This window comes from Patella vulgata, chromosome 4 (assembly GCF_932274485.2).
Source record: "Patella vulgata chromosome 4, xgPatVulg1.2, whole genome shotgun sequence".
NCBI lineage: Eukaryota > Metazoa > Mollusca > Gastropoda > Patellidae > Patella > Patella vulgata.
The window spans coordinates 66,252,367-66,276,207 of record NC_065882.2 but is presented as its reverse complement, the minus strand read 5'-3'; the positions used below and the strand labels follow the sequence as shown (position 1 = coordinate 66,276,207).

The window sequence follows — 23,841 nt, the reverse complement described above, 5'->3', positions numbered from 1 at the left end:
CATTTGTAGACAGGATTGAAACTATAGTTGCTATAATCGTCGTTTCAAATCCATTAATTTTCTTTTCAAGACTACCAGTATCACTTCTATCTTTTAAAACGTTACAATCACTAAAATTTTCAAAATATTCTGGGATCTGATCTTTAACATTATTGTACCAGATAAACTTAACCGGATTGATTATTGAGACAGGCAATCCTATATCAGATCCACCAAGCTACACGCGGGTCATTCATTCCAACACGATTGAAGGATTTCACGTAGACCACATGGCCTATCTATCATACCTGGCAGATATCAAAATTTTAGGGTCAAAGCATTTCGAGTAGGAGCGCTTTGAATTTAGGGTAAAAAAAACCAACAATTTTCAGTTATACCAGAAGTTGTCATTTCAAACCATTTTTACTGTATCGCGTGACTTCTCTCGCCTATAGGGGACCCCATTGACCAAGTATAATTGAAAATTGCTGCAGCATAACCATCATACATTGGGTCAATTCATTGTGTATTGTGTAACACCATTGTTTCAATGGCATTTAGTAATTCAACTGGAATATACAGGTCACAATTCTATGGAATACAATTACTGCTTATTACTGATCGACGTTTCGATTACATTTCTCTATTCATTATCAAGCAATTATACTGCTTATTACTGAGCGATAATGACTAGAGAAGACTAGACGAAAAATCGCTCAGAAATAAGCAGTAATAATTGTATTCCATAGAATTGTGACATGTATATGTGTAACACTAGTTAAATGTAGTGATACGGTTGTGTTAAACATTGGTATTTAAAGGCCTACCATAATAACACTATTTTCTTATCTGTGTTACCCAAACACTAACTTATACCCGAGCTCTTCAGACATGGAACTTAGTGGAATAGTATTGATTGATAACATTAACTTGATGAAAACCATCGTCTTGTAAAAAAAAAACCTATCACTAATCCCTTGGGGTTAAGAAAGTTTTCGGTTCAAGAGATTTAACACACTGGTGTAAATTTGGAATTCACCTACTTTTGTGGGAGCAACCCACAAACATGTATTTCTAGCTTCAAAAACATTTCTCCTAGAAGCGATATTAGGTGCAAATAGTTCGATCTGAATCTAAATCACCGCACTGTTCAGCAGTGAATATTCGCTTGGCCTCTACAATCACTGATAAGGATGAGATCGATGCGACTTGATGAGTCACAAATATTAACTTTTTTTCACCGACAAACTAAATTCTAAAACATTTTTTTTTATATATTAGAAAAATAAATAAAGACGTTTGAAGTATTTGTAGGTAAAAATTATTTCCTATTTAGTGTAAATGGGTATTAAAACGAGTACAAGGCACCATTCTGTCCGAACTAGTAACGTCTTATGTAAACAATGCACGCGCCATTGAGCCAATGATTGACGCCACATGCTGTGAAGCCACGGGTTGAAGGCGGTCATCTTTTACAGAGATATTAGAACACTTTCGTAATCCTCTGTGAAACAGATTGCTAAATCACCTGATCCGGTAACCAATACTAACTCTTCACAAATTTCATTGGTTACCGTTTGTTTGCCATATTCTGTTGGTCCACATAATATGGGCAGTGGGAATTTTACTGAAATCCAAACGATGGCCGTTAATCGTTTTACCGATGGAAATCTGTTCGTTTTACAATTATCAATTGAACTATCTGTATTATTGTTGCTACGTGTAATATTTGGGTTAAACTGACACTGGGGTTTGGTTCCGTAACTGCTAAGGAATTGTCCGACATTTCAGGTTTGGATATTCTGGAATTTTGTGTATCCGTACGTGGTATTTGGAGTTACTACTGTGAAGTTTTCAGGTTTTGATATATCTGAATTTAATGAATTTAAACCACTGCAGATTGTCACATATTTGCCCGATAACCATTGCACTTTTGGGTGTCAATCGAAACACTAAAAGTAAACAAAAATCACGTTTTTTCTACTAGTGAAAAGAATTTGCAGCCATCTTGTCACGTAGTATATATGCTGATGTCCCACATAACTCGATGGAAGGGGACGTAAAACCCCAGGAATGAAAGAACATAGGTTCGATTTTGGAGCACATCGGACTGCCACTTCTTTGGTTACGGCCCACTACCTTCATGGTTTAACCCATGGACCTAATTAAATAATAGTATGTCAGTGAGTCAACCTCATAAAAGCTTTTGACAAGATGTGTAGAAAACAGCGTTCAACCCAACGACACTGGGAAAACGTTAGAGCTGGAAAAGGGACAAGAATTAACACTGTACAGTAAACGGAAAAGATTTGGTGGTCTGCATCCATACCAGTGGTATATTTTGAAGTTATCTCCCCTTTACGATCATTATCTCTGCACGGTTCCTTTAGGGACGGTGTCTGACCGCCAGTGGCCGGACTGTGTCCTCTCACTGTTGCTGTTCATCCGTATTGAGCTGCAATATTGAAAAAAAACAAAAACGCTTTACCCCTACCTCTGTTCTAAGTTATTTTGGAATCCTTACCGACTATTTTTCACCAAGATTTTTCTTTGTTCGCCAATCGCCACAGTAGAATTTTGCGAACGTCCAACTGTCTGGGCTATGAAGACGGGCATTAGGCCTATGCCATACACTGTACAGTCTGCTATGAGAAAAAACTTACCTAGACAGCAGTGCTACAGCCTACTCTTGTATCGAATTCCTACTTTTATAAGTTCTTTTTCGTTCACACAAATTACGAGACCTCTGCAGTTTTTGTCCGGTCCGAACGACTACAATTGTTTCTTGCCAGACCCTCTTGCCCTACACCACTGACAAGCGGGAACCATGCAGGAAAATTCTGATGAAGTTTCTTATCAATGCTGGGATCGAACACGGAACCTCCAGATTAGCGAATTAATGTCTTACTCACTGAGCCACGGTGGCTCTCTAGAAGAATATAACATAAAACCAAAAATTGGTTATTATCCAAACTAAATATATAGAATCATAATATTACTAACAAAAGACCATTTTTCAATAGCTTCAGCTTGATTGGTCACAGTTTTTATTTTACTTTCTCTTTGATAGAGACACACAATAAGTTTTGGTTTTAATGTATTTATTCATAAATATATAAAAATTCATTTCAGTTTTAAAAAATTCAGTTACCATACATTACAATAAAACAACATTTCAACAAATAGGCTACCTCAATTAAATTAAGAATGTCTGTAGTAAACAATAATAAACAACAAATTACGAAGTTTGAACTAATGTACAGAGGTGCACAAACACATTTTCCAAGGGGCGGTCTTAAAAAAATCAACCACTCAGTATTAGAAAAACAATTATTACCCCACTTAGGATGAAAAAGTGGTTAGTAAATATAGCATTATGTAATTTTTAAATGACTCAGTTGAATAGTGAGTTGTTGGCCTCATTTTGGTTCGATTGAATGTGTAAGAGACTCCAGCCCATTTTCCCGAAAAAACTGGCCGACTCAGCAAAAAAATCAACCCATTTGCCTATTTGGACTAAGCTCCTACTCTCATATCGAATGCCTACCGCCAAGGGATCTTTTACGTGCATGCCAATGTGTATACAGGACCTTAGTTTTTCGTCCCATCAGAGCGGCTAGACAGCTGTTCTTGTCAGGCACTCCCCGTCCTGCATCTCTGACACAGAGAAACCATGCCAGAAAACCCCGATGAACTTTCTAGGCCAACATTGGGAGCGAACCCACAACCTCCAGACTAGCGAGCCAGTGTCTTACTCACTTAGCCATCGTGGCTCCTTAAACAAAGGCCTTACTTGAAAGATATAATAGGTTCTACTTATAAATTAGTGCATGCTGAGATTCAATTCAAACCAGTTCATTTTCTTGCACTGAAAACACAAAGGACACACTGATCAGCAGTAAATATTTGCTAGGCCGCTACAATCACTGATAGGGATGACATCAGTGCGGGTTAATTAGCTAGCAATATTTTTTTCCTTTTGAAAATTAAATTCTAGAACATTTTTTTGAAGTATTAGCAATATTAACATTTTTCCTTTTGAAAATTAAATTCCAGAACATTTTTTTGAAGTATTAGCAAAATAAATAAAGGTTTTTGAAGTATATCTGGATAAACTGTTTGGTGTAAATGGGTAGGCTATATAAAATGAGTAAGAAGGAATAATTGTGCCCGGACCAGTTCACCTTATATAAACAATGTGTATGCAACATTGAGTCAGTAATCGACACCGAGTGATGTGACGTCACATGTAAAAGACATTTAAACTTTAAAATGGTCAGTCATCTTATACAGAGGTATTGCTATTAAAATACCTGTGTGAAACAGATTGCACCAAAGACTCTAATAAACTGTATTATGTGTAATGAAAAGATCCAAATTATTCACAATTAAACTAACTGTTGGTATACTTTTACAAGTAATTACTAACACGATTTTTCACATCACTAATAAAACTACAACATTCACAGAAATTCACATCAATTGTCTGATTGAATTCACTTTTTTTTTTTATCAATCAGAAACTTTACTTCTGATAGATAAATCAATTTCTTTTAAGAGAGATTTTCCATAATCTGCCAGACTTTCAGGTAAATTGTATTCTTCACCTATTAGTATACTGTAATTATATTCCACAGCTGAAGGGCCAATAAAGGAATTTTGACTTTTTCCCTTTTTCAAAAGGTCTACAATCTTTATCCTATCTTCCCCAGTGAAAAATGATTTTCTTTGGGGAACAAATTTCAGATTTTTTGCAGCTTGAAAATCAAGAGGAGTCGGAACTGCTGTAGCTTTTTTCTGCTTGGCTTCCTAGATACAAAATAAAAACAATTAAATTATTAAAAAATGTTTTCTGCGATTTTTTTGTTTATCACACAGGAACTTTTTCTCTTTTACCAAATGTGTGATTATATCTCCCTGTTTTTAGTAATGAGTACTGTTTTCTGAATTTCAATAGGGTTCTACCATAAAGTCTCGGATTATCAGGGACTTTTAATCCCAAGCATACACTACAATATTATAAAAGATGAATCTATAAAAGAAATATCAGTCCAAAAATGTTTCAATTCTGATATGAGGAATTGAAACTTTAAACACATATAATCTTTGCTAAAATCTTTTGATAGGCCTCTTTTTGATTGATTGAATCCAATCTGGGAGATTATTATTATTATTTTTTAATTAAATAATCAATATCAGTACATTTTAGAATGAATTAAGTGGTGATCAGCCCAGTTGGAGCAGAACAGTAGGATGTTTAACCCAATTTCATTTAATTGACATTAAACATACATTATGCAAGAGTTAAATCGGTCTATTGTGCTGGTCTTTCTTTAGGCCTGAAATGTTATCTAAATTATTAATTAGACATTAATTAACTTATCCACACCATAATCAACACTCGATGTCATCGCTAGCCTGAGATGTTTATTGGATTAGGTTCCAATTTGCTGTTCGACTTCCATTCATGATTTAATCATGAAATGGATAATGGAGACTATGTTTTTTATCATACCGACTTCAGTAATGATGATCGAGGCAAGGCCAAAAATTCAATCGCTAAAATCTTGGTTCCGAGTGGATCAATTTTCAGCAAATTCCCTTTACATTAACTAGTTTTTAACTACATGTACATGTATTATAGCGAGAACTGGAGGCTCTTTATCTAATCTCCCATAATGTATCTTTAAGTCACAAAAAAACAAAAGAAGATCATCAGCTTTAAGACTACCTAAACAATCCCAGCAAGTTTGAAACAACATCTATATGTAGAGCATTTCCAAGGTTTCAAAGACAACTTCAATAAGTTTCCTTCTTATGATTAGTTTCAAAAAGAAATCTCATAAACTCTGCCCATAGTGTTTACAACAATTATGATGACCGGATGCACAGGGGTGATGACAATATACTACCACAAATGATTATCCCATAACCAGTTTGTTAACTTAACAAAGGTGACCATACATGTAGACATGTACAGTAACGCCACACAACATATTTCTTATATTTTGTTATATTTCATAGTCAAACAGTCGTTTGGCCTTAAAATGGTAACTTCAGGTTAACTGTGTAGCGTGTGCCGAATTATTTGTATTTCAGATAAATGTTTCGAGTAAGAAGTAGTAAGCTCATTTTTATAGCTGAGAAAATACAGGTTTTAGTAGGTGCATCTGTGTATATATGTATATTGACTCACTGCGTAGCTTGTGTGAAACACTATTGTTTTTGTTAAAATTATTCTTATTATTATTATTTTTTTTTTTTTTTCCACTTGAGCATATCTCAGAAACTACTTGTTGGATCAATTCGATGTCTTCGGTTTTACTGGGAAAGTGGGTGTGACTTAACAGATTAAAGCTGTTTTGAACGTTCTGCGACAATGCGAAATGTCCGAAATCGCTGAAGTTGTCTTTTTTTAAAAATATTAACAATAATCGTCGGATTTAACATTTGATACATAATAACATAGCCAGTTTAAATTTTTGATTTTCGATGAATCTTCGCAGATATTAGGCGCCAAATTTTGAAAATGTAAATTTTTACAAAAAACTTTTTTTATTTATGAATATTTTATTATGGCATTTTACCCAGGGTTAAAGGGTTGTTTGGTTGGAGCAAATTTGTCTCGATAACTTTTCTTGGCCGCTATTGGCTAATTCAGTTTATAGGTTCTAGGTTAATTATTTATTGCCCGATTTTTATAAAACAAAGTTCATATGCTCCACGGTTCAAATTCTGCTAAAAATTGATGTGACACCATTTGATGTGTTAAGTCAATTGTGACTAGTTCAAACCACTTTAGGGGGGTTGGATGGCCGAATGGTTAGCACATGCGTGCTGTATCATACTGCCTGTTATTGAGTCAACTGGTTTCGAATCCCCGGTTGTACGTGGCAAGGAGTAGGGTCGCCTGTCCAATCTCATGGGTTTTCTCCGGGTCCTCCGGTTTCCTCCCACTGCTAAATTAAACCCTATGTTAGTCCCGAAATGACCTAGTTTGTGTCGAGTGGACGTTAAACCCCATTTCTCTCTCTCTCTCAAACCACTTTAATATTTTCAGTGTCAACGATATGACGTAATTTGGGCAAAAACTGTATTTATAGCCTTCGAAACAAATAATTTATTCAAATGAGCCGTATTTGTTATTTGTTTAAAATGTTGATATTTGATTCCAATCAACAAATAGAATGAACCCCATACGATCATATTGATATCAAAAAATGGTTTCTAACTTGTTCAGTTGTGGAGAAATAGGCGATATTCAACAGGTCACTTTTCAAGGTTTTTGGTCTTTAAAAGTGTTAATTATTATTTGATTTTCATAAAATCTTCACCATGTGATACCTAATGCCATTGAAAATTTCATACAAGTAATTTAAAATTTTCATTATCACCAAAAGTAATGTTATTTTGTCAAAAACTGTATTTTTGGGCTCTAAACCAAATATTTGTTTGAAGTAAGTGATATTCATTATTCGTATAAAATTATGATATTTCATTCCAATGGACAAATAGTATGAATCAATGCGATCATATAGATATCAAAAAAGTGTTTCTAGTACCTTCCCTTACCGAGACAACAAATTTTGTCAGGATCACTTTTTAAGATTTTTCACATTTTAATTTCAGTTTATGGATTCTAAGTTAAATATTTATTGCCTGATTTGTATAAAAGAAAAGCTCATATGCCCTGTTGTGCGAATTCTCAACTTTTTTATACCAATAAAATTTTCGGTCCGCACTGGAAGTGAAATAATTTTGCCCAAAACTTCAATTATGACAGTAGAAAGGCCATTTCAAATACAAATATTAATGCTTACAAATCTAAAAGATCAAAATAAATATGCTCCTACTAAAGACGCAAAATATGTCAGGCTTATTTATTTAAATTCCAGTTTTGTATTTCTGCCATTTTGATTTACAGGTGAAAAAAAAGGTAAAAATGAGCTATTTACAATGTATTTTAAAATATTTCTTGACAACTCTCATAAACCTGTAGCATTACTCCATACGAAGAGAATGTATGTATAAATTAGTTTGTAACATGAGCAGTTGCCAAGAAACAGGCAATATTGCATGCGTCACTTTTCACTATATTTTGCCGGTAAAAGAGTCAATTATTATTCAATTTTCAATTTGTTTTTACCATTTGATGCCTAATGCCAATTTTGATTAGGTCAAACCAATTTATCATCTTCACTGTCACCGGAAATGACGTCATACACTGTATGGGCAAAAACTGTATTTTAGCCTTCAAAACAGATTTTATTCAATTGAGTCTGATTTGTAATGTTTTTAAAATTATGATATTTGATTCCAATCAACAAATAGAATGAACCCATACGATCATACATAAACCACAAACTGGTTTCTAACTTGTACGGTTGCAGAGAAATAGACGATTTTCTACATGTCACTTTTCAAGGTTTTTGGTCGATAAAAGTGTCAATTATTATTCGATTTTCATAAAATTTTCACCATGTGATGCTTTATGCCATTTATGATTTCATAAAACTAATTTAACATTTTCATTATCCCCGGATAAAACTGTATTTTTAGCTTCAAAACAAACATTTTTTTAAAAATGAGTTATATTTATTATTCATTTAATGTTATTTGATTCCAATGGAATATAGATTGGATCAAAACGAATATATAAATGTCCAAAAATTGCATCCAGCGCCTTCCCATGTCGAGAAATAAACCGTTTTGTCAAGATCACTTTTTAAGATTTTTTTCGCATTTGAATTTCCCATTAGAAAGACAGCTAACTTAGCGGTAAAGTTAGTAACAAATTTTTTTCAGGATCACTTTTTTGACATTAATACATGGTAAAAAATGTATAAATGGAATTGATATTGCTGGATTTGGTTGATTCTGCATTCATTTTATAACATGTGTGCAATGCTTGTGTAGAAATGTGTTTAACGGTTTCATTGGTACCGGAAGTAACATAAGTTCAAGGGTAACGCGGCACTGGTGAAACCAGTCATTACTGCATCACAGTTTTAGTTATAATAATAATTGTTTTCTATAGCACTGAACATTCAGGCAGCCTGGCTGTTCTGTAGTGCTGACTGCTCTATTAGACTATTAAAATAGCTTGTGGATTATTACTGGAAAATAATACCTTTAAAATCATGCAAAACTGTTTCAACACAACCCCTATTTTCTGCCAATATTCATCACAATAAAATACTCTTTTGAGAGATATGTCCTTTGTTTCACAGCAGACAGCCATAAAATCGCACCATGGGGCACCGGTTATAGCCATTTGTCCTTGCATCTGTGCTATATAATATCTGGGAATTCCTTGTAATGTATTGACGTCATGATACATCTGATAAACTGGTGCCTTAAATTCTACTAAACCTACTTGACTTTCGCCATCGAACACGTTACAACTGGGATTATAGTTTTTGCCTAAAACAATAGCATCTGGGGAAGCACCGAAATATTCTTGATAAAGTTTATCTGACGATTTTTCCTTCACAGTCCAGAATCCTGTAGAACGTGTCCTAGATCCAGTTAATAGCTGATAAGCTTCTTCAATTATTTTTTCCATAGAGAAACCATGTTGTAAATGTTTGTCTTTCTCATCTTTTAAATAAACTTCATCATCGGAAAGTAGAGATACTAAATAATCATATGGTTTTCCCTTACCCAGGCCCAAAGCATCCCCGAAATGTGATGCTGTGAGAATAACCTGATTACGTAATTCAAACCATTCTGCAGTTCTCTGTGTGACTTGATGCTCCATCTTGGGTTGATGTTAAAACTGATCTGAACACTTTAATCTTGCAATTTACGTTATCAGATTAAATTCTGCCACAAATCATGTTTCTGAAAATACAATTGATTAAACACATTATTAAAGTTTGCAATAATAAATTATGATATCCAAATCATAATAGTAATATCACACATAGATGTGATACAGAGAATGCATACATGTATTGAGATGCCCAAAAATAGACAAGGAGTAGGGTCGCCTGTCCAACCTCGTGGGTTTACTCTGGGTCCTCCGGTCCCCCCCCCCAACTGCTAAAGACCCCTATGCGCAAGCGAATTATTGAAATAAAAAGTTGAACCATGTGTTAGTCTCGAAATGACTTAGTTTGTGTTGTGTGGACGTTTAAACCTCATTTCTCTCTCTCTCCCAAAAAATAGTAATACCAAATTTATACAAATCTAGAAATATTAAGCAGAACTCCTTTGTGGTGTTTGGACTTTGATTTATTGACTTGTTATTTCAGTCAGTTATTAGAAAACACAATTATAACTCTAACATGGGCTTAATCTAAATATGTCAGATTAAACAAATTGTCACTTAAATACTCAAATCAAATAACATTATCCTTTGTTTATTTTGTGCAAACTATCCTCAATGTTAAGATCATTAGTTGCCTCCTAACCGTTGCCCATAGCTGAAGACATTGATATCCCTATTTTTAGAATTATTTTTGCAAATGAGAGTGAGTTTCTAGGCCATGACTAATTCATATTTTAAATACATTAACCATTACAGTTAATTTTTTTGAAACGAGAAAAATTCGTCAGAGGACTAAAAGCTGTTTCATATTTTAATCAACAACACTCAGGTCATTTACATTTGGAATGTATTATTTGACTTCAGTGTGCACAGTGAGAAAAAAAGATATCATTTGGTCTTAAATTTTTCAGTTTCCCCAAGGCCACTGCCTCATATTTCGATAAAGGCTCTTGGAATCTTGTTTATCACACCTAATAAATATAGCAACTAAAAAGTAATGTAATAGAATTGTCATGTGTCAAATGCCTAACCGTAACGCAGAAAAGTCTTTGTTCTAGAGCTTAGATTAGAAGGCGGCAGTTGAGGTCAGCAAGACGTTGTCATGTGTCAAATGCCTAACCGTAACGCAGAAAAGTCTTTGTTCTACAGCTTAGATTAGAAGCCGGCAGTTGAGGTCCGCAAGACGTTGTACATCAACTCTTTTGGTTTAGTCTTCAGTGTCACTTGACTGCCATATTGTCAATTCAGACTTCACTTCCATAAACCTAGCCACTTCCTTTGGTTGTAATGACTAACCGATTTGATCAACAACTTTTATTTTCCTGACCTTTTAGTTTTGTTTTTTACTTTACTATGAGAAGATGCCATGTGGCTTGTTTAATATTTAGATTTGAATATCAAGACACACGTAGGCATTTAACACAGTGACTTTCTCACTAATTTGCGTTGGGGTCAATGTTACCCCAGTACATGTACCTTCCTTAATTCCTGGAATTTAATAGACAGTCTATTGTCCTAAGTATGACAGTGTCCAAGTAGATCACACATAAATTGTAATTATTATTATTATAATATAGTGTTAATGGGGAAGCTTAGTGTGTAGGAATCACTAGGAAGCCATATACATGTATTATAATAATAATGCTTTTTAAAAAAGTCTAAATAGTAATAAGGAACACATGGTACAATTTTATGGATACACAATTACTGAGTTTAATACTAAGCAACGTTTCGACGAGGATACTCTCGTCTTTATCAAGCAAATGATCGTCCAGGCAAGATTACGCATCTAATCAATGACGTCACATATAAGCTTACACATAAATGTCATGATATAACGTCAATGAAAATAATTCTCACACGTTTTTGTTCTTTTTTCAAAACAAAATTGATAATTTGTATAGAGAAGCTCTAAAGCATCGTGCAAGGCACGGTGCAAGACCAAATGTCTTTTCCAGTAACACAGGAGCACATGAAACAGTCACAGTGTGAGACTGCTGGTTAAAACAAATTTACACCGGAACCGGTTACACTAGGCAAAACAGGCAATGCGCATGTCAACATCGAGTTATCTCCCCTATCAAATCTCGTCCAGGCGAGATTACGTATCTAATCAATGACGTCACATAGGCCTACATGGCTCAATGAAAATAATTCCCACACTTTTTGGCTCTTTTTTTTTAAACAAAATTACTCGGTAATTTATCCAATACTCATACAATTTAGATCTAAATTAAAATCAATTTGGTAAAAAAAAAATTATTTAACATTTTTTGCATCACTTGAGAAAATTAATTAATGGTTTATATTTGACAACAATCAGCTTCGCTTTACCAGGCAATGCCTGTTACATATTACAATACTCATACAATTTACATCTGAATTAAAGTACAATGTAGCTAAGTCTAGATAACTCAATATCATCCAAAGTCTTACACGCTGAAAATACGAATTATTTGTCAATTCAAATCAAGATTGATGTGATCTTACCAGGAAAAGGTAGGGTTCTGATATCCAATATTTAAGACAAAATAAACATTTTACCATTGGTAATAGTCAGTTTCAGCGTCATTGTAACAAGTGACCAGAAAGAATGAGGCTAGACAAAATTCCACAACTCATGTCAAATGGTGACGCCATATCTTATCTGGAGATAGCTACGAGAACGTAACTAAAAACGCTGAAATATACTGATGTGCTTGTTTTTAGCTACGATTTGATGCCTTTAGTTCCAAGAGGCAAACTCAATTTCTTTATTAATGTATGTACCATCTTAAAAATTTTATACTATTAGTACTTATTACACATACGCAGTCCAATCTACTCAAACAACATTCAAGTATCAGCAAATATTGACAATAAAGTAAATCAAGTGTTGTTTTTATCAAAATTGATTCGGACGTTCATAATTACGCCGTAATACCTACTGCGCAACTCTGATCAGATGGGTACTTTGATTGGCTAATGCACACAAGGCCCCGCCTTTATGTGTGTACAGACGTAAATTTAAAATGTTGGAAAAAGCGATCTACTGTCGCTTTGATTTAAAAAGAGGGGATTTGTACCCGTTTCAGGTAGGATTATATGCTTAATTGTAGTTGGGTGTGGCAGAAATATTATAAATAACAATAACCAATCGTTGTTTTGATTAAAAATATTGTCAATCTTGTTTACAAATGCCGGGTGCGAATCGCTCTCGCATTTGCTACATTGAAGGCAATGGCCTCATCTCTTATCTCGAAACACGGAGGGTTGAGAGATTAAGGTTTGTTATCAAATCTGGAGAGCATGCGCAATAGACTGGAATAACCAGATGCTAGAAATTGCTATTCGGTTGAGACTCATGTCATATTTCACTGGACATAACTGATTTGAAATTAAGAGTCCAAACGGAAACAATTGAATGTAAATCAGTTTAATTATATAATTAGATTACATTATTATCATCGTTGCGACCCATTTTGGTCAATTTCTAGGTCCCAAATATTAGTGATTTAGCTCCTTTAAAATCAATTTGGAAAAAACAAATTATTTAACATTTTTTGCATCACTTGGGCAAATTAATTATGAACGTTTTTTATTTGACAACAATCCCTGAATCTGCCTCGCTCTACTCTAGCTACTACACTAGCTAGGCTTACTCAGTCAGCCTCTTCTTTCAATGCCTATCGAAAAATCAATGAGTGTGTTGGGTAATTCGTGCTACCGAAAATATAGGACCAACATGATTTGGGTAGACGGTCATATACATGTCTGTCATACTCATAGCCTTTAAGGTATAAATTTAAGAAGAACATACATTTATAAATGGGAATGAGACACCATCACCCCACAATCAATAACGCACAATGTAGACTCTTAAATGTTGAAGGTAATAATGTGTTTCTTTCCGGTGGCGTACTTGCCTACCTAGATTAAATGACTCTTTTTATCACAATGGAGTTACTCGATTGCAGGTTCACGATATGAATTCTCTCAATCCGACCAAAAGCGGATCGCAACCAAAATACAATAACAGTAACTAAAGGATCAGATTGTTCGTATACGAAAAAAAAAGTCCACTTCGGTATAGGCCTAGTCTCTATTTGACTAGATTATCCGGTCTTTAGATTATCATAAGGACACAGCTCACCAAATATTTCTACGCCGTCATGCACCAACGAATGTAGGGCGAAAGTTATTTTTAGTCTTTCTCTCCCTTTCCCTTTTCCCCCTTTTGCATGGCGATTTTTGTTGACTTTTTGGTGTCGAATCGAAGAAAAGGGTTTGAAAATACATTTTCTGACAAGTTTTGGTGAATATTCATGATTTTGAGACGGAAGGGTACAATAGAGTTGAGAGGTTGGAGAGAGAGGGATGGGGTTTAAAGTCCACTCGACACAAACTAGGTCATTTCGGGACTAACATATGGTTTAATTTTATTTCAATAATTCGCTTGCGCTTAGGGGTCTTTAGCAGTGGGAGGAAACCGGAGGACCTGGAAAAAACCCACGAGGTTGTACAGGCGACCCTACTCCTTGTCACGTACAACCGGGGATTCGAAACCACGCCAGTTGACTCAATCCCTTATGAAAAAGTCCTATAGAAAAAGTACAGAGAGAGAGAGAGAAAAATGGGGTTTAACGTCCACTCGACACAACTAGGTCATTTCGGGACTAACACATGGTTTAATTTTATTTACATAATTCGCTTGCGCGTAGGGGTCTTTAGCAGTGGGAGGAAACCGGAGGCTCCGGAGAAAACCCACGATGTTGGACAGGCGACCCTACTCCTTGTCACGTACAACCGGGGATTCGAAACCACGCCAGTCGACTCAATGACAGACTTTATGATACAGCGCGCGCGCACGCTAACCATTCAGCCATTCAACCCCCAGAAAAAGTACAGGTTTCTATAGAAGTTTGTGGGATTCTATAGAATGCTATAGAATGCAGCAGGAAAACAAATTCATTCTGTAGTTTTTTTCACATGACTATAGATTCAAAAACATGTACTATAGTTTTGTGTAGGATTGATAGCCTTTTCCAAGTGTAATTTCCTACAGAATTCTATAGAATACTGTAAGAAACTATTGGAAAAAAAAATAAACCTACAGATTCATTGGTGCTGCTATAGTTTTCTATAGAACTAACCTGTATCCTCGAGTCATTTGAGTAATCCTTCAGTTTTCTATAGCGTTTGTGGTAAAAACTATAGTTTGCTATAAAACTAACTTGTATTCTCATGTCAGCTGGCGTTCTTATAGATTTGGTGGTAAAAACTATAGTTTTCTATAGAACTAACTTTTTGTCTCAAGTCAGTTGTGTAATCCTATAGTTTTCTATGACATTCTGACATTTTTTTCTATAGATTTTGTGGAGAAAAATATAATGCATGGAGCCTTCTATAATTTTCTGTAGAATTTATATGTATACTGTACTTAAACCATTTTAACAAATAGCCTACTATACTTTCCTATTTGATCCTGCTAGTTAAATCTTAATGACTAGCAGATTCTGTACTCCGATTCTGTCAACCGTGCATACCTGTCGACAAACTATGATTAACAGCCAATGTACTCTCTTGAAATCTGTTTGGCCATTGGCTGAATTTTAAATTCAAAAATTCAGTGTATAACAACTTAACAAGAGAATGGTGCTATTTTTTTCACAGATTCGATTAAAGATAGAAAGATAAGTATACTTTATTACTTTCTTAACAATAATATTAAATTACTTTAATTAGATAAGATTTATGTGATTTTGTTATTTATTTAACTTTATTATCTATTCTTTTCCTTATATTTCAGTTATACCAAGAAAAAAAAACTTTTCATGGTTCTGGCTGGTGAATCATCAACATAATTCAGATTTATCCATAAGAGAAAAAATAAGCTTATCAATTTAGAAGAATCCATGAGAGAAAAATAACCTTATCAATTTAGAAGAAATCATGGGCCAACTATATTTTTATTCCCAAAATAAGATTTAATAAAAAAAGTCTATAGAATTCTATAGTACCCATTCCTACAGAAAACTATAGTGGCCCAATTTTCAAACTACAGAATACTACAGTATTCATTCCTATACATAACTGTAGAATTTCCTACAGAAAGTGCAATAAAAAAACCCTATAGAATACTATAATATTTTCCTATAGAAATTTTGCCATAAATCTGTAGGAAAAACTATAAGATGTGCGCTACAGAACTTATAGAATATTTGGGGCCGTTATTTCCTACAGGCCCCCAAAATTCTGTAGAATACTAAAGAATTTTATCCTATAGAAAATGGGACACGCCCCCCGCCCCCCAAATTCTATAGTTTTTCTTTAGAATTATATACAATACTACACTGGTATTCTTAGGACTTTTTGCTAAGGGATGACAGGCTTTATAGCGCGCACGTGCTAACCATTCGGCCATCCAACCCCCCATTGAGAGGTTGGTTAATAGGTTGAAATAAATATATTGGTTGAAATGTAGGGCCGAAAATTGCATGTTTATTTATCTCTAATTCCAGCTTGTGTATCTCAATTTTTTCATTGCGAACCTCATACATGCTTTTGGACAAGAGTTTGCCACATGTTGCTCCATTTGTGGCAGAAAGCGTTCTACCCAACGAAAATTTTGGAAAAGGTTAGAGCCGGTCTAAGAGACGAGAACTAACATTAATAAAGTCAATGGGGAAACCATTAGTGATCTGTGGCCATAAACAAAGTCTAAGGGAGGTAACTAGTCCCAAAACAAGAAGTCGACGCCCATGAAATTAATTTAAGAATGCCATTTCAGAAAATCCATTTGATTCCATTAAGCCAGTTCAATATCCACATAATAAACCACATTCCCGTTTACTTATGGGCAATGGAATTTTTCGTCAAATATTGACAACGGTCCCAAGGTCTGTGGGTTAGCAGGTGCCAAGTGACCGATGGTCATTTCAACATTTGGGGTTTGAGTAGGCACACAGGACAGAAATTGTGAGGCCAAAATACACCTCGATTCCGGAGCAAAAATCACCCTTACCTTGGACTTGCTTTAAACATGCACGCCCAGTTTCGGATAAAAAAAAAATTAAATTGAAAGATTTTTTTTTTTTTTAGCTTTGCAAAGAAGAAGAAAACATTTTTTTTTAGCTTTCCAAAGAAGAAGAAAAAAATTTCTTTCAATTTCTGGCGCAATAATGAGAGCAAAATGGCGCTAAAGTCACTGTGTCAGTGGGTCAAGAGTATTGCTACTCACGTTCTCATTATCACCAAGCCCCTGGAGTCTAGCCTGAGTAGCATCAGGTTTTCCATACAAATAAACATCATAAAGCAAGTTCTACATACTAAACAATTAAGAGTCGCTTAAAGATGCGTTCCCAGAAAAGTATTTATCGGGTGGTTATTTCCAATAAAAGTATGGTAATTTTGGTATATATGGAAAGTAGAGATATCCAGTCTTGCTAGAAAAACACTGGATTCCCCGAAAAACACTTATGGAGCGTATACAGGACAAAAATGTAAGGGTTCCCCATATCAACAGCCCGACGATTAGGAATTTCTGCACGCGTGATATCAAAGGTCACACGCGAACATTGAGCGCTTGATGTACAAGTTAATAAACTTTTTGAAGAGTTAGACGTACAACACTTTCTGAGATAAAAATGACAGAAAAGACGCGGGTGGTGGATAATCCGAGAATTTAATTAGGATTCGATATTTGTAATAAATAGTAAGCTATAAAAGACAACATCGTCTTATGTATGCAATGAATTCTCCTCTGACTTCCAAGAGAGGTAAGTCACGTGACGTAAACATGACCTGGTTTGATCGAATTTTTATAGCAGGACATTCCTTCGCAATTACAATGTTTGAGACGGATTTGAAGCAAAGTTATGACAAATTAATTAGTTTGAATATGTTTTTAGTCCATATATAGGCTACCATTAAATCACCTAGTCTGTACGCGGGAACCCATCTTTAAGTCATGAATATCAATAATTACCTTCTGTCTGAAACACTTGAAATAATAAAATAAAAACACACAGATCACGCCCTGTCGCCATCTTACCAGATAAATTCGCCTGAATAACGATATAAAACTTTTAAACCATTTATACTGCGACCAAAAAGAGGAATAAAAAAATTTAAATTGTAGCCAGAAACAGAAATATAGTAATTATTTATACATATTATACCCGTAAAGTTTATATGAGAACAAGGAAGATATACACGGGGGACATTGGTAAAAGTATATTAGTAAGACCGAAGAAAAAACTATCTGTGTTTACAGATACTTGATAAAACACATATGGGATAGAAAACCGAGTGGGTTAATGTCGATATTGAAGACGGGCATACGGCATACAGTGAGTCTATCTTATTTACTGGGCCACCACATGGGATAGAGTATGGAACAAAGTGATAAATATAACCGAACTAATAAATTAATATTTTAATAATGCGCTTGTATCTTAATTGGATACGTTATTGTAAGAGCAGGTGCCAAGTTCACAAAGCATTCTCAGACTTAAGTTAAGAATTTACTCAAAAAAGTTAAACGATGTTAGACAATAACCTAATCTTATCACAAACGTTTATCTATCGAATAATTTATATTCAGATTTTATATCAAGTCCATTAAATATTGTCTAAACGCCAATCAACAAATAATACGAGGCTACTTTATTACAAAAACATCGGCGAACAAATCTAATTGATTATTGGGTAAAAAATAATTATAAACAACTGATGATAATGCACAATTCAACGCTTAGTTGTGGTGTGGAGAAATGTTTGCAGCAAAGTTCTCCCGTAACTTGTGTCGTTCGTTTGTGGAGTTTTAACACGTTCTACCTAGGGTGATGTCTTTGATCTGGTGGGCTAATAATAACATAATCAGCATTCTTAATCCAACATCTAAATGTAAATTAATTTATAACCCAATGGGTGTGCAACGCTAATCTACATCGAGATGTAAATTAATTTAAGACCCCATGTCTGCAACTTTAGTCGGATTGATTAATGGTAGATATTAACGAGACTAGAATGTGTGTTATTAATACACAAATATAGTTACCGTTCTCGATCTCTTAATTCTAACGTATAATATTGAGATATTTTTTCGTATTTCATTTTTACGGTCTATTTCAGAGTAATTGAAGTCAAATCCACATGCATAAAGAAAGACGCCGTACGATGGCTACAGGAAATCGTCATTAAAAAATCACGTTTCAGTCATGTTTGACTTTAATGATTCATTTTGCATGACCACATCTTTTACTTCTGTACTCTTTTACTCGGGGAAATTAGAATAGAACCACAATACTCTTCTGGCGGAAATATATTTCGAATCGTTTGGACTGCACACCATGGTAGAGTGGCTCTTATCAAAAAGTCACTTTAAAACACAGCTTTAAAATCGCTGTCGTGAGAAGAGAAGGCGGGACATTATAAAACAAATTCTAAATAGGATCTTAAATTAAAATAAATTACAAAACAAATTATTCCGCAGTCAATTGTTTTATTTAATTAGGGGATTAAGGAGTCAGTCAAGCGTTGATGAATACATACGCCAGCTGTATATAGGTAATTAAGGAATACACGTTCCGAATATGCATTCGGTCACTGTGACGTCACTGGCGTCTGACGGGATTAAGAGTGTTTTCGATAATTGGCAAAGTCGTTTTTACATGAGGTCTATTTTTGCGACTTTGAGTGAAGATAGCTGAATTAATTTCGATCAGATTGGTGTGAACTTGCCGTAAAGTGGATATAGTAAGCATTGGCTACACGTATCTCAAAGTTTCCAGGCCCATCTTATGTGCACTTTAACAATTACATTCACACTTTAATAGCTCACCAAACGGCATCAGGAAATTCAATCACGATGATCACGTGTATTTGATATTCATGTCCATGAATTCCATGCAATTGTCGCTCCAAAATTTAACGTCAGTTACTACGGCCGGAGTATGCATGGCACCGTACACGGTAATAAGATCCCCAGCGTTGATTGGCCGAGAAATGAGGGCAATCTATTGTTATGCATAATAGTCATTGAACAATTAAATATTCGCCGTGAATTTTAAATGGAGTTACAATATAAGTTGTTTGTGTATAGAAATGGTTATTATAATTATATATAGCCAAAAATAAATATAACGACAAATTACTGGCATTATTTGTATTTCTGTGCTTATATACAGATAGTTTGGGAAATCAAATATTATCCAAATTACCGTTAAATGGGCTAATTGCTTTGGTCGTCTTCATCTGTCACGTGACCTTTTTAAACAAAGGACGCTTAAATTGGTCTACGGCATGATAAAGCATTTTAAATTCACTCGAAAATACTCCAATCACAAAAAGTCTAATCTATAACAGTACAAGACGATAATTCGGTGATTATGATTAGGCCAGTCACGTGTTAATTGGAACGTGATGTGTATATCAGAGATATACTGTACAGGTAGTGATATATTGTGTATAGATAATGTATATACTATGTGTAGTGCCTGTGACGTCACCAGCCAATCAACCGGATTAAGGTCGTAATTGAAAAATTGAAAAGCGTTTTTGCGTGTCGGATACTCAAACGTTAATAGCCGAATTACTTTTAATCAGATTGGCGTGAGCTTGCCGTAAAGTGGATAAAGTAACTATTGGCTACACGTAGCGAAAAATAATATGGCCATCTTATGTGGTCTTTAACTAAAATGCATGTATAGCCCTTTATAAAACATATATTTAATGTATCAAATACACCAATAAAAAACCGGCAATACTATATACCGGAAAACACCGGAAAACTACCGGAAAACACCATGTTATACTGAATACCGGAAAAAACACTAAATACCGGAAAACACACTAAATACCGGAAAACACCCTAAATAGTTAACCCAGAGCCTGGTCCTCTGTTTGCGGGGAGTTAGGGTTAGATTTAGGGTTAGTGTTAGGTTTTTCCGGTGTTTTCCAGAGGACCAGCGGTGAGTTAGGGTTAGGGTTAGGTTTCCTGGTGTTTTCCAGAGGACCGGGGACCGAGTTACCTATTTAGGGTGTTTTCCGATATTTAGTGTGTTTTTCCGGTGTTTTCCGGTATTCAGTATAACATGGTGTTTTCCGGTAGTTTTCCAATTGTATTCCGGTGTTTTCCGGTATATAGTATAGCCCATAAGAAACTATGTGCAAAGTTGTGGGTTTCTAGATCAAAGATATTTCTCATAAACAGAGATTATAGGTTGAGTAATTCTAAATGCCCCCGTCAGGCTGGAATGGCGTCCTTACTGCGCTGCTGCGACCATTCGGCGACAAGAAAATATGCAAGGTCGCCGGAAAACGTGAACAGATCGCAAAACCTTGGCGTTTGTTTTGAGTATGCTTAAAACAAACGCCGTGACCCAGTGATCATTTGCGACCATGGGGACCACAGCACGATATCTGGCGTTTCCACCACACATGGCGTTCTTGACGCGCTCTGAAACCATTTTTCGTCACCGTAGCAGCGTATTAAGGACGTCACCCTGGTCTGATGGGGGTATAACATAAGTCGGAGAATGATTTGTGAAACCCGGGCCTGGTCTCATTAGGTTGAAATAAGCTACGTATACAAATGCTGGCCCATATGAATATCGTAATATAAAATGTTAAATTTCCTTCTTTGACGTTAGCAGGCCTAATCTGCTTCGAATCAGGAATCGCCAAGTATAAAAAATTTACAGGTATATATTCTACAACACCTGACACCACCCTTGTTTTAACATCTTCATAAAAGTAACTGTTAATGTACTTTTGTATTTTAAATACTTTCATTGGAATAGAGTAAAAGCTAAAGTTCTCTGGTTATAAGTCTTAAATGAAACAAACACTTTATTAGATGTACAGCAAGTTCATGAGGAGCCTACTAGATGTCTTCCTTTTATAGCTACATTATGCATTCCTAGGAACTAGTTTATAGCAACCAATTTAGATTAAACACTAATTAAAGTTTGTTGTTTGTAACTTAAGACGCCGTCCTCACAATACTTGCTAATACCTCAATACAGCTTATACCAGAATTCATCTAATTAAGGTAGCGTTTAGAATAATCTTTAAAACAACAAGGGGGATTATAAGATTTAAAATATACAATAAAATACTAACTAGTACAATAGGTTCCACCGCATTAGCTTAAAATGATACCATTTTTAAAAAATTGAAAATGAAATGGGATTTAACGTTCTACTGTTCTGTTCCTACTGAGCTAATGCAGACGGGAATACGCCATGCAGTGTGCTATGAGCCATGTGTTGTAAATTAATGTTCGGCACGAATATTCGCTCATCGAATATAATATTCGAATAGCAATCACCAGATTCGAATATTTTCGAATATCTACATAGCGTCATTTTCATCCGTTCGTCTTGCAGAGTGTCCTCAATGAAACAGAATTTTATTCTTTAAAAGCACATTTTTAGAAAGAATGAAGGAATGAATGGACGAATTACAGTTTTATAGACCCTTGGTAATTAGAATTTTAGGGACACTTTATGGGTTGCATTACGAAAATGGATCCAATTTCAAGGATCTCTTGACCGAAAACAAAACTTTCAAGTGATTTCTGAAAAGCTGCCCCAACTGTGGCGCCTCTTGTCATTTCATCACGCGCAGATCAATTATGGGCTATCGATAACAAACATAGATCTATCGTTCTAAAATTGTTACCACATGTTGTACTTGTTTTAACATATATTTTATAAGTACTTAATATGAGTAAGACGTCGACTCGGTAACCTGGAGATCCTGTGTTAGATCCCGGTGTTGGCTGAGAAGATTCATCTGGATATTCTTGTCAATGGTGTAGAACTGAGGGTCTGGCAAAGGACAACGTATATAGTCATTCAGATGTTACGAAAAACCATGTACTTTTGAACGCAGCTTAAATCCCTAGAAACCCCCCACACTTTAATCTTATTACCGCAGCTGGTGGTTGATAATATACAATCGGGCCCAAAATGTTGAATAGTTACTACTCGGATAATTAAGTCAAAATCAGCTGGGATTGTTAGATGATCGTTTCAAAATGAAATTAATTCAAGACAATCCAAAAACTGTGCAAGAAGCCAGATTTGCGTAACGTTTAAATCAAAATTCAACCCCAGGTTTTACAAATAATCATGAGCCAATGGAAGTTGACCATCCTAGGCCAGTGAGAAAATGCCAGAAATACTATGGACAAAGAATTAATGGGTGTAGGCCACTACCGAGTTTACCAATTTCAATAAATAGTGTTCATGATACTAAACAAACCACCCTTTTATCCAAATGGTTCCAATTTTTAAAGAAGTCGGCCTTTTCGGTGAAATTCAAATATTTGTTGGACATGCAATAAACAGGATCATATCAGTAGAAATTGTGGACATAATAGGTATTTTTATCGTACCATTGCATCTAAATGGCGCGGTGTTAAATGCAAAGTGAACAGAATTTGCGCTGTTTTACGTTGGCAAACTTATCAGTCACGATACCGAAGTCAATCTGAGCCAATGCACGTTCAATATAATATCATCGCAAGCCCCTAAGACGCTATTCACCCATCGAGTTTCTCAGATCAGCTTTAACCAGATGAAAGTCCACACAGCTGGGGAAGAGCACACTGGAATAGTCATGATTATTCTGTATAAAGTAGGAACATTCGAGAAACATAAAAGGAATTATCTCTGGGCTGTATAGGGCCTTTTCCGAGCACAATTCGTTATAGAATGCTATGAAAGATGTGTACTCATCATTTATAGCTGATCTTTCTCGACGTCGACTGCATAAAAATGGACAAGGTTTCAACTGATGCACAGGCCCCTAATGCCCTTTCTTGGACTTTGGGGGAGGATTTTCAGAATTCTGATGGTCAGAAAACACTCATAAAATGAGTAACAATTGAGTACTACGAATGGGAATTCAGCAAATGGACTGCTCCTCGTGTACAAAATACACGACAAACAGTGGTAACAGGTGCCCGGAAGAGTAAGCTTACCCTGCCTGGCGCCACACCCGCCATAGCTGCATCCAAACTATTAGGCGAAATGTCGGTAAAATAGCGTGATTGACCAATGAACTATCGGTATGCAAAATGCACGCGATGAACTGTGTTA

At 35.3% G+C, this 23,841-nt stretch overlaps 1 protein-coding gene across 4 annotated transcripts; it reads right to left on the bottom strand.

Annotated features, from left to right (window-relative positions):
* Nucleotides 1-3,063: 3,063 nt before the first annotated feature.
* On the bottom strand, nucleotides 3,064-13,812 carry LOC126817750 (uncharacterized). 4 transcript variants are annotated; one of them, XM_050544895.1, is made up of 3 exons: nucleotides 13,661-13,812; nucleotides 9,110-9,822; nucleotides 3,064-4,788 (listed from the first exon to the last, which is right to left on the bottom strand). In XM_050544895.1, the coding sequence occupies exons 2-3, from the start codon at nucleotides 9,737-9,739 to the stop codon at nucleotides 4,492-4,494; spliced, it is 927 nt and encodes a 308-aa protein (XP_050400852.1). In that variant the 5' UTR covers nucleotides 9,740-9,822; nucleotides 13,661-13,812; the 3' UTR covers nucleotides 3,064-4,491. The 4 variants fall into 4 exon arrangements, with proteins under 4 accessions (XP_050400852.1, XP_050400851.1, XP_050400855.1 ...); XM_050544894.2 differs by having other exon boundaries at nucleotides 13,551-13,789; XM_050544898.2 differs by lacking the exon at nucleotides 13,661-13,812 and adding an exon at nucleotides 12,242-12,450.
* Nucleotides 13,813-23,841: the final 10,029 nt, after the last annotated feature.

Excerpts from the sequence above, each read along its gene's own strand:
- LOC126817750 (XM_050544895.1), bottom strand. The coding sequence starts at position 9,739 with ATGGAGCATCAAGTCACACAGAGAACTGCAGAATGGTTTGAATTACGT. Across the intron at positions 4,789-9,109 it reads AGTTTTGCATGATTTTAAAG|GAAGCCAAGCAGAAAAAAGC; the intron begins GTATTATTTTCC and ends TTTTGTATCTAG.